We start from the raw sequence: 18,837 nt of genomic DNA, 5'->3' as shown, positions 1-18,837 counted from the left end.
GGTAATTCTTATTAGAAACTGGCTACAAACACCAACAACAACCACGGGTCGGGTGCTAAACCGACTACCTCAGATAGTACTGTCTAGGGAGGTGGGCAGAAGACCAGTGGCAAGCTATTTATGATGGAGAAGAAAGCGGCTGAGGATGATGCTCATGTTATCACCGGTACAATTCTTGTTAATGGTGTTTATACCTTTATTTTGTTTGATTCGGGAGCGTCACAATCGTTTATATCATCGAGTCATGTTAAAAGGTTTGGTTTGAGTGGGTATGAGTCTCTAAGAGAGGAAGTTTTTATACCTTCGGGGGATTCGGTATCTTGTGGGAGGTTGTATAGAGGTGTGTCCATGATAGTTGGGCAAGTTGATATACCTGTAGACTTGTTAGAGTTTCCTTTAGATGGCGTTGAGATGATCGTCGGGATGGATTGGTTGGGAAAGTACAATGCTAAGATTGATTGCCATCAAAAGAAAGTTTCTTTGAGATTTTCTAAGGGGATTAGTGTGTCTTACCGTGGGTTTGTGGTCAAACCCAAAGTTAATTTGATTGCAGAAGTGACCTTGAAGTCCTATCTAAGGAAGGGATGTCCGTTGATCTTAAGCCATGTGAGGGATCATAGAGTGGAGAGTCCGACAGTTGAACAGATACCAGTGGCGGAAGAGTTTCCAGATGTCTTTCTAGAGGAGATTCCGGGGTTGCCACCGAAGAGGGAGATAGATTTCACCGTTGAGCTAAAACCGGGGACGAGGCCAATCTCTAAGGCACCGTACCGTATGGGTCCTAAGGAGTTCGAGGAGCTTAGGAAGCATCTGGATGATCTAATTGAGAGGGGATACATTAGACCTAGTGTATCACCGTGGGGAGCACCAGTTCTGTTTGTGAAAAAGAAAGATGGGAGCTTGAGGTTGTGCATCGATTATAGGGAGCTGAACAGAGTGACAGTAAAGAACAAGTATCCTTTCCCAAGGATAGATGATTTGTTTGATCAGTTGAGTGGTGCAGCAGTCTTTTCTAATATTTATTTGAGGTCGGGATACCATCAGGTGAAGATTAGAAGAGAGGATATACCAAAGACAGCTTTCATGTCGAGGTATGGTCATTATGAGTATGTGGTGATGTCGTTTGGTTATCTAATGCACCTGCTGTTTTTATGGATTTGATGAACCGGGTATTCAGTCAGTTCTTGGAGAAGTTTGTGGTTGTTTTTATAGATAATATCTTAGTCTTCTCTAAGACTAAAGAGGAGCATGAGGACCATTTGAGGATTGTGTTGCAGACCTTGTGAGATCAACAGTCGTATGCCAAGTTGTCCAAGTGTTAGTTCTGGTTAAAGAAGGTAGCTTTTCTGGGGAATGTGATTTCAAAGAAAGAGGTAGTTGTAGATCCTGCGAAGATTGAAGTAGTTACCAAGTAGGAAGCACCAAAGAATGTGGCAGAGATCAGAAGTTTCTTGGGTTTACCAGGCTATTATCGACGGTTCGTGAAATATTTCTCCAAGATTGCTAGACCTATGACATCTTTGATGAGGAAAGAGAACATGTTTCGTTCGGATGACAGTTGTGAGACGGCGTTCCAAACATTAAAGGAGCGTTTGACCACAATTCCAATCTTAGCATTGCCTGAAGGGAGTGAGAACTTTGAGGTGTATACATATGCTTCAAAGAATGGGTTGGGTTGTGTGTTGATGCAGAATGGGAAAGTGATTGCCTATGCTTCTAGGCAATTGAAGCCTTATGCGGAGAACTACCCTACACATGATCTATAGTTACGTGTAGTCGTGTTTGCTCTGAAGATTTGGAGACATTACCTATATGGGGCGACCTTTAAGGTGTTTTCAGATCACAAGAGTCTCAAGTACATCTTCACTCAAAAGGAGTTCAACTTGAGACATAGGAGGTGGAGGTAGTTGATTGGGGATTATGACATGGATATTATATACCATGAAGGGAAAGCTAATGTGGCTGCAGATGCTTTGAGCAGGAAGAGTGTGCATTCTTTATGCACAGCTGTATCTTTGATGAGATTGAGAGATGAGGTGGGGAAGTTCGGGATACATATGATCCAGAAAGGGGATGCTATGGGGGATTTGAGAGTTACGCCAGACCTTTATGATGATATTCATAGTAAAAAGGCTTTGGATCCCAAGATTGAGGAATGGAGAGCGGGAGTAGAGAAAGGGACAGTGTCTAGATTCTCTATTCATAAAGATGGTAGTGTGAGATTCGATAGGAGGTGGTGTGTTCCTAACGATGAGGAGTTGAAAAAGATGAACATGACAGAGGCTCATTGCACACCATACTCGGTATATCCAGGCGGTGACAAGCTATACAAAGATTTAAAGAAGACTTTCTGGTGGCCTGGGATGAAGAAAGGAACAACTGAGTTCGTGGCTCGTTGTTTGACATGTCAGAGAGTGAAAGGGGAGCTGCGACGACCACACGGTAAGATTCAGTCTCTTGAGGTACCTTAGTGGAAGTGGGAGTCCATTTCTATAGATTTTATCATTGGTTTACCGAAGAGTCAACAGGGTAATTACATGACATGGGTTATAGTGGATCGTTTGACCAAACAACTCATTTTTTGCCAATGAAAGGTACATGGACTAAGACAAAGTTAACTATGGCTTATCGAAAGAACGTGGTTCGACTGCATGGAGTGCCTAAGAAGATAATATCTGATAGAGATTCGAGATTCATCTCACGGTTTTGGAAAGAGTTGCAGGAGTCTCTGGGAACTACCGTAAAGATGAGTGTAGTATCTCATCCTGCGTCAGATGGCCAGACTGAGAGGACCATCAAGACTTTAGAGGATATGTTGCGAGCTTGTGTTATGGATTTTGGTGGTAGCTGGGAGCAGAGATTGGATTTGATTGAGTTTTCTTACAACAACAGCTATCACACCAGTATTGGCATGTCACCATTTGAGGCTTTATATGGGAGGAGGTGTAGGAGTCCAATTTGTCGGGACGATAGTGCTGAGGCAGTGGTTTTAGGACCAGAGATGCTACATGAGATGGTGGAGCAGATTAAGCTGATCAGGCAGAGGATGAGAGCGGCCCAGGATCGACAAAAGAGTTATGCTGATCTACATCGACTGGATATAAAGTTTCAGGTTGGGGACAAGGTTCTTTTGAAAGTGTCTCCTATGCGTGGAGTCATGATATTTCGTAAGAAAGGGAAGCTGAGCCAGAATTTCATAGGACCGTATGAGATCTTAGATCGTGTGGGTGAGGTTGCTTATCGGTTGGCTTTACCGTCTGCTTTGGATAGATTACATAATGTGTTTCATGTATCTCAGTTACGGAAGTATGTTAGTGATCCGTCACATGTGTTAGAGGTAGAGGTCATAGAGCTGGATGAGACCTTGTCTTATCTTGAGGTGCCTAAGCAGATTCTTGATTGAAAGGTTAGGAAAACTAGACATGGTGAGACAGTGTTGCTTAAGGTTCTTTGATCTAACCATGAGGTTGAGGAGGCTACATGGGAGGCGGAGGAGGCTATGAGGGAGCGGTATCCGTCTCTTTTTGATCATGTATGTATGGTTACGGGGACGTAACCTTGTTTCTTTTAGGGGGGTAGGAGATGGTCGCATAGAGTTTTTGCATGTTTTATGTTGGTTTTGATATATTTAGTACTTGTTGTGAGTCGGGTTGAGTTGGTTTGGGAAGTATGTTTTGGAGTTTTATGTTGAGTTTTGTTTATGTTGTTGTGTCGGGAGAATGTTAGTGTGCTTGTGTTTTTTTTGTGGTTTAAACTTCGGGGACGAAGTTCTTTTTAAGGAGGGAAGACTGTAATACTACGGTTTTATGTGTCTGAGAGTACTCTATCGAGTAGGGCTTACTCTGTCGAGTAAGTTGGATTTTATGCAAAACAGTAGTCTGTCTGTAGGGTACTCGATCGAGTAAGCTTGGCACTCGATCGAGTAAGTGACTTACTCGATCGAGTAAGTCGGTTAACGGGGGATTTGCTACGGGTTTGTTAATAATGCGGATTAATATATATTATGTTCCGTCATCTTCTTTAAACACTTTTGCAAAACCTAAATCAAAGTCAAGAGAGATTTCAAGTTACGTTATCTTGTTCCTTCGCATTATTAGCAAATCCCGGAGCTAGAAGTGTCGGTTTTCGTTGTTCTTTATACCGTTGTGATCCTTGCGTCGTGGGTAAGTTATACATATCATTTTTATATCATTTGGTTAATGTTGGTTAAACCCTAATTTGGAGATTTTGGGGTTTTTCTGATTATGTGGTCACGGTAGTGATAATATGTGTGTATGTTTAGGAGGAGGCTTTGTTGAGGAGAAATTTTGAGTCAGCTGTGTAATCGTCTTATTTCGTGTTGCTTTCCAGGTAGAGTTTCCCTACTCGATATTAATTACATGATATGTGTGGTGGTTGTATTGTGATTATTGATTAATTATATTGCTTGTGATTGTGACGGTTGTTGGTTTATATCGTTGATTGTTGTCATTGTATACCTGTCTGTGATATTCGGGGCGCGTCCCTGGCTGAGTGGAGTCACTTGCGGGAGTGGCTTCACGCCCTTGGTTCGCCTCATGTGGAACCCGCCACATGAGGGATGTGCACATTAAGGAACCTTGGGTTTATCGCTCAGTGGTTGATGAGCGGGGATTTGGTGGGTACGGTTGTGGTCCCCCACTGGCGGTGTGGAGTACTTGTTGCGATGGGTACTCTGGCAGGACTACACACTTTAGTGTGTAGTCAGTTGTGTGGAGATTGATTATGGAGACCGGAGACTAATGTGTCGATTGAGCTGTTTGGCATTTGTTTCACTGTGGTTTGTATCGTGTAATTAGTACTGACCACGTTTAATTGTTTTAAAAACTGTGGTGATCCATTCGGGGATGGTGAGAAGTTATTGAGCAGGTATGATATGACGCATATGGGATAGCTGGGAGGAGTCATCACGTGGCTGTTAGAAGAGTTTTTCGCTGTGTCAGACGATGTCTTATAGTTGTGATAGTATTGCTAGTAGACATTTTGAGGACTTTGTATTTCAGTTAACAGTTTTGGGTTTTGAACATGTAATCACTTACACCGTATTTTATCTTTAAGTTATGTTTCTTCATTGTCTTATGATTATCATTGCCTCGGGTAACCGAGATGGTGACGTTCTTATACCTAAGTGGTCCTGGTAAGCCACTTCGAGAATGGGGGTGTCATAGTTTACAACGAATAAATAAATAACGAAAGATTACAAGATATGACTTCTAAACTAATCTAATCAACAAGTCCGACTCGGAGATCAACAAGCCTCGTCCCTTCTCCCGCATGCTACCAAAGCTAACCTGTAAACAACTGCTCCCCATATGATCGGAAATATCATATGGATCGACACAGGCCACCCCGGGAATAGGTGACATTTACACGGATACAACAAACGTGAGTTTCAAAGGTAAATTCAAGACATGACATAATAAAGAAAGATGCAACATGTTGATTATATGAATGAGACACGGACAAATCAACATCACACCGGTATTGGGACACGCCCGGACATACCCTAACCTCTACTCCGGTACCGGGACACGCCCAGGCATACCGATCAATACACTAGGTACCGGGACACGCACAGACGTACAGGGTCCGGCAGCCAACCGAATCCCCTGCCAGACGTCGTGTCTCAACCACGCTGCCTCTGTCCTTACTCATGTTGGAATATGTGTCCTCCGACAATAATGCGATCACAACTGTCAATCATAATGATCACATGTTTAAATCTCATTTTTAAGAATACATGTGGGATGTAATATTTTACAGTCAACTAGTCCACACATATCGGTAATGATTGGCTGACTAGAGTTTGACATTACTGTCGTGCGACGGTGGTGATCAGTTGATCCCCTTAGGTCATACCTATAGGGAAATACTCTTAATTGATTATTTAATTAATCGTATGCCGATACGAGTTAATTAAATTGCTTAAAATTGACGGATGATTTGTGACTAAGATTAACGTGTCTTATTATAATTCGATTCAATTAGATACGGTTTAAGTAATCGAATTGTTTTATTACTTAGATAAAATTATTGTTTATGAAACAATTGAAATTGAAATTGAATGAATAATTTATTATAAATACAAGACGTTGTAATTTATAATTTGATAAACCGTTTTGGTACAAGTAATTACGAATTACTAGTTGATTTTGTATATGACATATTTTATGAGTATGTTGATTTTTAATATGTTAAAAATACATTTCAATTTCACATGTCAAGTAACATGTCACATATGTCACAATTGACAAATGACAAAAATAAAATGGATCTTCCATTTTATGTTAAGTGTGCCGAAATGGGGAGAGTTAGGATTTTTAAATTGTGTTAATTATTTTAAATGGAAAACACAATGATCACCCTAGTGAATAGCCATGCAAACCTATTATTTCTTGGGAAGAATACAAGGTCATGCATTGGCCACCCTTCCCCCCTCCCTACCGGTTTCTAGAGGAAAAGATAGAGGGTTTTTCCTCTATTATTCATTCACCACTTTACTTAATTTTTCTAGTGTTAGAAACATAATCAGTTATTCATCTACTTAATGTGATCCAATAGACAACATAATGATAGGATTCATTATATGTCCACAAGCTTGAGGCTTGTGTATGATCAATTATAAAGTGATGTTGAATTGATGAACTCTCCTAAAGCAATGTCAATTACCAAGTACACTCATAAAATCTAAAATCTATTAGTCTATCTATGAGATAATCCTCCTTCTACTTCAAAATCATTATTTGTGTCTCATAAGCTATCTTTGAATATCTAGTGTATTTATTTTAAAGATAGAGTGGGAGAAAAATGAAGACACAAAGAATACAAAGAGTAATTTATATGCTTGAGTAAATGAGATCTACGAAAGAAAGAATGATTTGTAAACGAAAGAAAGAATGATTTGTATACCAAAATTGATAGTTTACATGAATAGATGAGATCTATGGTCTCGAATAGATGAGATCTACATGACAAAAGAGACCAAGTGAAGTAATCAAAAGAATATGTTCTTAAGATAACTACACGAGGAGACCAAAAGAATGTTTTTGAAAGATAATGACTAAAGAAAAGTCTCAACAAGAGATTTTGCTAGTTTATGACCTAGATATAAGTAGAGTTTCAATATAGATATAAGTTGCATCCTTGAATATAAATGAGATTTATGATTAAAAAGTTGCAAAGAAAGATATGCCGATATCTACAAAAGCTAAGTTAATTGTTAACCACGCTAATGTCGTTACTTAACCTCATTATGATAATGAAATGGTTAAAACCTCCTTCCGAAAAGGGTATTTTGAGAAGGACGTGTATTAAATGGGATTTCGCATTTAAGTGATGACATTGCTACACATCATTATAAAAATGAATGAGTTAGAGATTAAAATCTCTTTCCATAAGTTTAAGATTGAAACCTTTTCAAAAAAGGCATTTTGAAAAGATATGTTGGGAACATATATGGTTTTTTCTTAATAACTTGGCAAAGCAAAATTGATTTCAATTCTTGAAATGTTTCGATTGAGTAGTCAAATACGAAACATGTGCGATTAAGTGGGAGTTTGAAATTATCATGTGAAGACATGAAATTTAGTGGGAGCTATCATCTTGTAAAATTTATAACTCATAACTTATTGAGAATGACGAACTAGTACTATCTTTCATAAAGAAGTATTTGAGTTTTCAATTCTGGATGAAAATGGACTAAGATGAATCCAATCACATCATGGGATGTTGGATAGGCATTGAGATATGCACATCAAATCAACGAGAAACGTAGGTTATTCATATCGATGAAAATGGAATTACCATAAGCAGTCATGGTCATTCATTGAACTTAAGAATGGTTGATCACATGATTAAAGATTAGTAATGTTTCCGCCATTAGAATAATCATGCACATGTCCTATAATGAATCATATGCTTAAGATCATGATGAGTCATTGGTAAGCCATATTAGATTCGTCATGAATTCTCGAGGAGAACTAATGAGCTATTCTAGTGTTTGATAGAACACTCTGCTATGTGATAAGAAGTTGCACATATTGAAGTTTCGAAAACACTTAAGGATTTATGAAAATCCTAAGCTATATAAGCTAAAAGGAGAAATAAGAAGTTTGAAAAGATACTTGGTTATAGTAAGAAGTTACTCAAAACTAGTATTTTCAAATTTACTAGGACTTATGAGAAGTGCTAAGCTAATCATCTTGACAATTGTTGCAAGATCCTACAAAACATATACTTGGTACATTATGAGTTGGAAGCACACTTGACTAGTGCAAGTTATGTCGTCCACCATAATTCGTTTGTTATGTGATAAGCAACAAGAAAGTTCTCTCAAAATAAAGAACCTAACCTAGTCAGGGTAACTAGATATGTACTTGGTAAGATTCATGCTATATAAGACAAACATGAAAATAAAGGAAAATGCAATTCAAGAATTTGGACGCATGGACACATGGTGTGTTAAACTCATGTTGCAAATGACTAGTGTTTACACACTTACAATATACATCACAAGGTGGTAATAAGGTATTGACTACCCGAATGTGATGTCCACATTTGTCGTTTGAGTTATTATTAACTCACCTTATACTTTGTTACATCCAAACGGGTTGTAGAGACAATTGAACCCCGTTAAAGTGAACACGGATTAGCATTGTATTCGCCCATAGTCACTTACATGAGGTGTTGTCTCGAAGTGACTAGAGTGTGATGCGATTGATGGCAAGTTCAAGTGCCATGGAGTCATGTGAGATGACTAGTCGATCACATAGGCAGACTGTTAGGAACACTTTGTCGGGCTAATGACCACTTATAGATTTCTGGCAAATTTATATAGCCTGGTCGTGGCGAGAGCTACTATAGTATTCTAATGATTCAATTCTTTGTTGACTAAAGACTGTTCGCCTAAGGTGGCACAGTTTCAGATTAACTTTGATTTATGTTACTACGACCTTCATAAATGGGGTCAAATGGGCATATTTTGGGTTATGATGGCTGTGGCTAATCGAAGGGAATAGTGCGATAGGAATTGTACACCCCTTGTCAGGGTTAAAACAATATCTCAGGGCTACTGGAGGAGTAATGAACTGGAAATGCGTGGCCACGCTCGGAAGGTATCTATGGTAGATAATTCCGGTCAATCAGTTATTCTCCAGATCGAGGAAACCACTCTCGATATGATCACTTGCAAGTACGACCCGAAAGACACCTTGCATTGAGTGGGAGATAGTAATAGGACAATAGAATTGGTGACGCACACTTGTCGAGGACAAGAGGGAGATTGTTGGAATATGTGTCCTCCGACAATAATGTGATCACAACTATCGATCATAATGATCACATGTTTAAATCTCATTTTTAAGAATACATGTGGGATGTAATATTTTATAGTCAACTGGTCCACACATATCGGTAATGATTGGCTGACTAGAGTTTGACATTACTGTCGTGCGACGGTGGTGATCAGTTAATCCCCTTAGGTCATATCTATAGGGAATTACTCTTAATTGATTATTTAATTAATCGTATGCAGATACGAGTTAATTAAATTACTTAAAATTGACGGATGATTTGTGAGTAAGATTAACGCATCTTATTATAATTCGATTAAATAAGATACGGTCTAAGTAATCGAGTTGTTTTATTACTTAGATAAAATTATTGTTTACGAAACAATTGATATTGAATGGATAATTTATTATAAATACAAGACGTTGTAATTTATAATTTGATAAACCGTTTTGGTACAAGTAATTACGAATTACTAGTCGCTTTTGTATATGACATATTTTATGAGTATGTTTGTTTTTAATATGTTAAAAATACATTACAATTTCACATGTCAAGTAACATGTCACATATGTCACAATTGACAAATGACAAAAATAAAATGGACCTTCCATTTTATGTTAAGTGTGCCGAAATGGGGAGGGTTACGGTTTTTAAATTGTGTTAATTATTTTAAATGGAAAACACAATGATCACCTTAGTGAATAACCATGCAAACCTATTATTTCTTCGGAAGAATACAAGCTCATGCATTGGCCACCCTTCCCCCCAACCCACTGGTTTTCTAGAGGAAAAGATAGAGGGTTTTTCCTCTATTATTCATTCACCACTTTACTTAATTTTTCTAGTGTTATAAAATTACTCTCTACAATTTGTGAAACATTTTAGAGATAGAAAACTAATAAAAATCCTCTCCTCTTAACCGAAATAGAGGAGAACAAAATTAATATTTTGTGTCCTAATTTTATGTAAGATTAATATTATTACTAGATCATAATAATATTGGTTATTAAGGGTATTCCTTGGGTATATGCTTTTGGGAGAGGTTCTAATTTGAACCTTGTTCATCAATTGTTGGAAAGCTCAAGAACTAACAAGAAAGAGATCTTGTTGGTGCCCAAAAATACGAAACACAAATGTAAGAAGTGACGATTTCTTCTCTACTTTGTTTTATGTTTGCATGCATAAGATCTTATATTTATTTTATGACCAAATTAATTAATTCATATATGAATATGTAAAATTTTGAGATTAATGAATCCTAACAACTCAATCCATTGATGTGCACATTCCCCTTGAAGTGGGAAGCTCCAAGGGGCGACCTGAGCATTAAGACGGTTTCCTAACCGTCTTACGTCTCCTCAACAATCAAGTACCATCACCAAAGACCTCCAACATAACATAAACACAACCATACATGATAAATAGGAGAACATCACTTAACATACGACCAATTCATGAATTCTATCTCCCATGTTATGAACAACAACTCTTCCAATACCCACATGACATACTAACCAATTCATGAATGTATATGAAGAGGAAAGATATACAACCATGCTTATACAACATTGAAACCAAGTAGAATAACCTACCTTTAAGCATAATCCTCAAGCTAATTGAAATCATCAAGTATCCATCTCATAAAACTGTCTCATCCTACATAAATCGTGTAATAACTATCACAATTCACTCTATACTATAATACAACATAAAATACCTCATTATAAGTTACTAATTACTCATTTTACCTAACTAAATACTAATTAACCTCTCTTAATAAACCTTAACTCGAATTTACTCAAAAGACAAGGGGAAAAGGTGAGATTCTTATATACAAAGGCAGATTGGGGCATATGAGGCATGTTCCACCATTAGTCCAAGCTTGAAGGTTGAGGGAAAGGCATTGCAAGTATTTTAGAGAGAGGGGAGGGAGTTTGGAGAGATAAGGAGGAAGGTGGGAAATAATTTTAGGGTTAGGGAAAAAAGGGGGTAAATTCCGTATTCAGAAAACAGCGGCACTCGACCGAGTGCCGAGTCCACTCGGTCGTGTGAACTCACTCGGCCGAGTAGCACTCCACTCGGTCAAGTTGACGCACTCGGTCGAGTGTACCTTTCCCTTGACCGAGTAAACCCACTCGATCCGCTGCAACACCACACGGTCTAAGCGCATGTCAAGTGTAAGGCGATCTATTCCTTCCTCTCACGCGTCCTATGGTCAAAGTACGGGTTCCACAAATGTCCATGTTAATACATTATATCTTGACATGACATGAAGTATTCGAACGGTTTCCAATTTTCCACAAAATTGTTGGCGACTCCTCAAATCCAGGCTTGTTCAGCCTTTTAACGGTTTCAAAGGATCTCAAATCGCTTACGGCCCATGATGTGCTTTGTTTACAAAGTTCTGTGGGAAGAAGTGTCGATGCCTTAACATCAACGCGCAGATGCTTGCGGCCCGCAAGGCGTTAGTCCACAAGTTGTTAAACTAAATTCTGAGTTTACGTATAGAAATAAAGCAACACTCTTAAAACATTGAGTTATTAAACTAAATTTATTAGTCATTAACTTAAAATCCAACTTTATAAATATAGGACAAAAATCCAAAAATTTAATGAAGAAATGGAAATTATGTTCTCCTCAGAATTTACGAAACTCGGAAATTAAAATTATATATTTGGAAGTTAAAGATTTTAGTTATCAAGCAAAGTGTATTGGCTAATAAAAAAGAACATATTTCAATTTAAAAATACGAATTGCCAATTTAAAATTTATCAATTATCAAAAGTTAGTTCAAACTTCGGTCTTAAAGTTAGTTTTTCTAAGACAAAGTTTCAAACCTGATTATTGAAAATCGTCGTTATCGTCGCTGTCTACGTTTTACTACTTTTTTGTTAACTGATTGGTGGAAGGAAAAGTTGATTGACAAATGTTGAGCGTGAGCGTGGTTGCAACGGTGGTGGGCTTGGGCGGTTGTAGGTGGTGAGGCTAAGGATTAGAAAAGTTGTGGAGACGAGGATCATGGTGTTGGTGAAAGAGGGTTTCACATATAGAGCGTTTTAGTTTTTTATTTCAATTCTTTTGATGGGCTAATTCTCTTATTGGATTCGTTCTATGCTATAGGACGGTCCTATAGGAGAGCAACTAATTAAATTTAGATAAAAAAATAGCCCACTTTTGCCATACAACGTATACGTTCTCATACCACGATAACTATTGATAAAGTTCGTCTTGCTTCAGACGGACCATTTTGGTTTGAAACAAAAAGACGGGATATTTTGACCACTTTACAGGCAAATGTGACCACTACTGACAAACAATTTACCATATGTTTTAACAGTGACTTTACCATTTTGGTTACATATATGCCCTTTTAAAGTTTCAGATAAAAAGTGGCCTTTGAAATAAAAATTGCCTTTTTGATAAGGTTACTTTTATTTTTGATTTGATGATTCACCTGTCACTAAATACAATAAGCTAGGTATTTATGGAGATCCTCGTATCTAAACCTAATTCTAAAGCATTTTCAATTGTTCTATATCATATTATTCCCTATTCCCTAATCTATTGATTTATTCTATATCAATACTATATATAAAATCCGGAAACCAAGGGTCTTCAATGTAAATATATAAATATATACAAATCCGTTACACTATATAGTTTACTAGATTACAAATATGTTAATTGTTTAATATAGGCAAATACTCCCTCCAATCCACACCAATCTCCTCCTTTACTTTTCGGAGATCAAACTTCGAAAATTTTGACCGTTAATTTACTCAAAATATAATCTTCGAACAATAAAACATACATATTTAGTTAGGTTATGAAATTAATCTTTCATAAAATTATATTTTTTTGTGAAAAATTTTTGCGTGTAAAGGACAACAAATACGGTCAAAGCGTCGCTTCGAAGACCACCCAAAAGCAAATGGGGAAGTTTGGTGTCGATTGGAGGGAGTAAAATATAAGTAGGTTATGTTTTGGAAACTATATATAGGGAAATAAATCAGGATTATTTCAAAAGATATAATATTCTATAATCTGTATATTAGATGAAATTAGATAATTAATATGGAAAAGATATCAATAATATCAAATAATATATGGTAAATATTGGAGGATAATGTAAATATAGTAGGAGTATATTTAGTCAATAACCTAGGCTGATTTGTAGGAGTTAGTTTCCTAATTATGTGATATTGTTTCACATTAGGTAGTGGATGTATATATGTAATCCTAGTTATTCTTTGCTAATCAATTCAATTGGAGTTTTTCCATCTTTCATTATTCTGCCATTCTCACGTTTCTTTTTGGTATCATAGAGCTTGGTTGAATATCACAAATTATAACAAAATTAAAATTCTCAATTATCAAAGAGTCATGCCAGGAGACGAAGACAAAGGCATAGAAACCAAAATCATCCCTACCAGTTTTCCTCTTTACCTTCATCCATCTGACAGTCCAGACCTTATGGTGACACAGATCATTTTTTATGGTGACAATTACGATCTATGGGCCCCCACGGTGCGTAATGGTTTGGATGCGAAAAACAAGTTGGGGTTCGTTGAAGGAAAGATTAAAAAGCCATTTGTTGAAAACGAAGAAGATGACGTCGAGTCAGTGGCTTGAAGACAGTGCAATACCATGTTGAAGGCATGGTTGCGGAATGTAATTAATATCAAATTACATCCAAGTATTGCTTTTGAGCAGACCGTCTCAGAAGTATGGGAAGAATTGCAAAGCAGGTATTCCGCCGGTAATGCACCAAGGGTGCATCAATTAAAGGGAGATCTTGCATATTGTAAGCAAGGGCGGTTGACTGTCGTGGAATATTATACGAAGATGAAGACAATTTGGGATGAACTTGCAAACTATAGCAAGAGTCCAAGTTGCACTTGCGGAGCAGCGGTTGCAATGGCTAATGAACGGGAGGAGGAGAAAGTGCACCAGTTTCTGATGGGTCTTGACAAGAATCTATATAGCCATGTTCGTACAAATTTGCTAATGGAAGATCCCATTACGAATTTATCCCGGGCCTATACACTGATACTCCATGAAGAAAGACATTCAAACGTGATAAAAGACATGGAAGAAAATAACTAAGCGGCCATGGCTGCTAGGTTCGTGGGTGCAGGAAGGGGAAGGGGAGGTCACTTCGGCCAAGATCAGGAAGAGCAGGAGTCATCGCCACCATCTCAGTGTACTCACTGTGGTAAATATTACCATACGGAAGAGAATTTCTATGACAAACACGGATATGAAACTGTGAAAATAGAGAAAGAGGAAGAGGCCGCCGAGGAGGCAGTGGACGAGGACGCGGTAGGGGGCATTAACAAGGCCGTGGACAGCAAGGAAATCATCAAGAAAATGCTATGGGAAGCACAACAGCAGGAAAGGAAGGAGAAAGTTCAAAACAGAATGTACCATTCACTAATGAGAAGACTGAGGAAAATTGATATTTGCTCAATACTAGTCCCGAAGGTAGTGACAAGTTAGTAGGTATGCACATTAATCTTGATAAAACTTGGCTAATCGATAGTGGAGCTTCACACCACATGATGGGAAGAAGGATTATCTTAAAAAGGTTTGGGTTGAGGAACCATCTTTTGTTAGTTTACATGATGGATGGCGAGTCAAGGCCAGCGAGCATGGTGAAGTTATTTTGAGCGAAAAATTCACCTTGAAGGATGTGTTGTTTGTTCCTTCGCTGACCTGTGATTTGATCTCAGTAAAACAGTTGATTAGTGAAAGCAATTGCGTAGTAACATTTTTTCCCGACTATTGTGTGATGCAGGATCGGGTTACGAGGACGGAGATTGGTAGAGGAGAGCATTGTGATGGGGTTTATCATTTTCAAGCAAATAAGGAAGAGCAAGCCGGAAAGGTGTCAATGACAAAGGATGGTTAATTGTGGCATAAACGGCTTGGGCATTCGTCAAGTAGTAAATCATCTTCTTTTTCTGCATTAGTTGGTTGCAATTTGAATTGGACTCGTAGTCAAGTTTGTGATTCTTGTTGTAGGGCCAAACAAACACGTTCGCCTTTTAGCCTTAATAATAAGCGTTGTGATACTTTATTTGGTTTAATTCATTGTGATATTTGGGGAAAATATCATGTTGCTAGTCTGTCGCGTGCTCATTATTTTTTGACAATAGTAGACGATCTTAGTAGGGGAGTGTGGGTCTACCTTATGAAAGAAAAAAGTGAGGCTGCAGAATTAATGAAAGTTTTTTGTCAAATGGTCAAAACGCAGTTCGGAAAATGTGTCAAAATAATCCAAAGTGATAATGGAACCGAACTTTTATCTGGAGCTGTAAAACATTATTATGAACACAACGGAATTTTATTCCAAACTAGCAATGTAGATATTGTAACACCCCCATATTCCGAGGAGCCTTAACTAGGCCTTCCTTGGCATATAAGGGCATTACCATCTCGGTTGCCCGAGGTAAGTAGTCATCAAATGTCGATAAATGAACAATTATGGTTACATTACAAGCGTTATGATGTGACCATAATTAGAGCATATTTAGTCCCTGAATTAACCTTGTTCCCATGCTTTTTAGTGCATATTTGGGTCATTTATTGTCTTTAGTTCTTTGTTTTGCATATTCTTTGAGGTTTTGATCCCTTGGTAGGAAAGGAGTGCAAACCTTGCATTTTCATGTCAAAACGAGACTAAATTGATTGAATTCAATGACCAAGCATCAAGGAAAGACAAGATTAGAAGGCCTTTGTACATACTATAGTAGATGGGCAATGATGAGAAAAGATCCTTGCTTCCCCGAGGAAATCCCCAAGGATTTTATGAAGAAAAAGGAAGAAAAGAAGAAGAAACGAGACTGTCCAGCAATCCGTGCAGATTGTCCTGAAGACGCCCGTCCTCCACCACCACAATCCGTGCGTCTTCACTCCAGGACGCCCGGGCAGCAGCACCTGGAGACGCCAGTCTTCACCACAAGACGCCCGGGCAGAGACCCCATAATCCGCCCGTCTCGTGCCAAAGATGCCCGGATTCCTTGGCAGACCATTTCGTCTTCTTCAAGCTTCAAAGAAAGATGCCCATCCTTCCAAAAAGACCGGCGTTTCGTTAAGTAGGGACTTAATCGTCATTTAAGCCCTTAGTTAACCCTAATTCCTACACCTAATGCCCACTATAAATACCGCATTAGTCTAATTAGAAGAGCATGTTCTTCTTAGCAATCTTTAGTGTAGCTAATATCAATCAAATCTCTCTTTAATATTGTAATCAACAAATAATCAAGTTTTAATACAAGTTTTATTTCCTTAATCTCTCTCTTGTTCATCCTTTATTTTGGGTAATTGAAGATTATTTGGGTTATTATTGGGAGATTGACAACCTTCCAATCAAGCATCAAGTACTTCTTTTATTCTTTGCTTTATTATTGGAATCATTAGTAGGTATAATTCTCTTAATCCCTTTTTAATTATTGTTGATTACTTTCATTTATTCATCATGTTTCACTTTGTTGGTATGATTGACAATCTTGCTAGCATGTTCAACATGATAATGAGTGAGTAGTTCCTTAGCTAGGGTTAATGGGTAATTAGGGGAAACCAACATGGGGAATGATTCATGCTTAAATTAATATGCTTTCATAGTTTATATTGCTTGCTTGTTGTGATCTCAACTCATGCACATGTTATGTTTGATGAAATGCGAGCCTATGAATCCTTGCATTTTTTACCCATTACCTATTTTTTCAATGAGACTTGTAAGACATAAACCAACTCGAGTCTCATTAGACCATGCATGTAGTTGAGTAGGGAAGACTAAGTCGACTTTTAGGTGTTGTACAATCTAATCGATTCGGCTCCGGGACCCAAACTTTCCTAGGATTGTAAGATATAAACCAACTCAATCCATCACAACAATAATTGCTTGCTTATAATTTGAGAACATGTTTGTATGATCAATTCCCATGAATCCCCTATGACCCCATGACACCCTAGTGCTTTTTATCAATTGTTTACAACCCTTATAATTCATCTTGCTTATTTACTTTCATTGCTATTTAGTTTTGTGATCTTCTATTCAAAACCCATTTGTGACACCCCTAAGACACCACTAGTTGCAATAGAAATCTCATCTCAATTCCCGTCCCTTGGGATCCGACCTTTACATGCCTCTTTACTAATTGTAGAGTTTTTTGTGAAGCTATAAATTGTGTTTTGGTCTAAGTGCTCCTAACGACAAGTTATCGAAAAGATAAAGTTTCCGACCAAAAATGGCGCCGTTGCCGGGGACTGTGTTAACTTGATTTAGATTTTCTTATATTGTTATTAGTTGTGTCTTTCTTTGCCTTGGGGAAGTAAAACTCCTCAAGCTTTGTTCTAATTATTTTCGAGTTGTTTGATATTTTGCATGTCTAGAAGGTCACAAGGTGACTTGTTACCCTTTGATCGTGAAATTGAAAGAACTTTCACAACCAATAGAAGACTTGCTCGGAGAACTTTTAGAGGTATTGGTGAGGTTGTAGATATTCAACCAACTATTTAGTTCATCAACCCTTTTGCAAGAGAAGGTCAGGAGAACCCAACACAAAATACAACACAAAATCAACCCACAATGCCCAAGTTTTCATCACATTCCGTACCCACCGAGGAGAACCTACCCAATGGTACTCCCACACCACAACATCTAACCGGAAATTTTATTGCCAAATCCGCATTTATCCAATTAGTCGAAAGAAGCCAATTTGGGGGGATGCCTAGTGAAGACCCTCACTCTCATATGGAGACCTTTTGTGACTATTGTGATGCGATTTCTCAAACCGGTGTACCACAAGACCAAATTCGATGGGTCTTATTTCCTTTTTCTCTAATTGGCACCGTGAAACAATGGTTGAAAGGCCTTGATAAGGCTACTCTCGGAATTGATTCTTGGAAAAAGTTGGCTCTAGCTTTCTACAAAAAGTTCTATCCACCGGAAAAGACTAATATGCTAAGAGATCAAATCGCGGGCTTTAAGCAAAGGGATGAAGAATCTTTGTATGAAGCTTGGGAGCGATTTAAGGGAATTTGTCGCTCATGTCATCACCATGGACTTAGCGAGTGGTTCTTGGTACAACAATTTTGGAACGGTCTATATGAAGATTCAAGGAACATTCTCAACATGGGATCAAATGGGATGTTCACAAAAGTTGATGACAATCAAACTTGGAACAAAATTGAGGAAATGGCGGTCCATAACTCAGAATATAGTAGACATCGCAAGGCTACTAGAGGAGGAAAGCATGAAGTGGACTCCATTACTCAATTGGGTGCTCAACTTAGTGCTCACATTGATACCATCAATTTGAAGTTTGAAAAAGCTATGGCTAGACTTGAAGAAGCCTCAAAATCACCAAAGCATCATGTTAATGCCATGACGGCATCTTCATCAATCCCAAGTGGGATATGTGAGAATTGTGGAACCTTGGGACATGACCAAAGTGAATGTAGGGGAACAAATGAACAAGTGAATGCTTTCCAAGCATACAAAAGTGGTACCCCTTATTCCAA

At 38.0% G+C, this 18,837-nt stretch overlaps 1 protein-coding gene and 1 non-coding gene across 2 annotated transcripts; one reads left to right on the top strand and one right to left on the bottom strand.

Moving 5' to 3' along the window:
* The first annotated feature begins 13,956 nt into the window (after positions 1-13,956).
* LOC141607617 (uncharacterized) lies at positions 13,957-14,415 on the top strand. The gene has a single exon (XM_074426964.1). It carries the CDS (start codon positions 13,957-13,959, stop codon positions 14,413-14,415), a length of 459 nt encoding a protein of 152 aa, XP_074283065.1.
* Positions 14,416-18,274: 3,859 nt separating this feature from the next.
* Positions 18,275-18,381, bottom strand: LOC141610176 (small nucleolar RNA R71). Its single transcript, XR_012528071.1, has one exon. It is a non-coding gene; the product is annotated as a small nucleolar RNA R71 (small nucleolar RNA).
* Positions 18,382-18,837: the final 456 nt, after the last annotated feature.

The sequence above is a fragment of the Silene latifolia genome, chromosome 10, assembly GCF_048544455.1.
Source record: "Silene latifolia isolate original U9 population chromosome 10, ASM4854445v1, whole genome shotgun sequence".
Lineage (NCBI taxonomy): Eukaryota > Viridiplantae > Streptophyta > Magnoliopsida > Caryophyllales > Caryophyllaceae > Silene > Silene latifolia.
The sequence above is the reverse complement of the archived record's forward strand: the minus strand, read 5'-3'. Positions and strand labels throughout refer to the sequence as shown.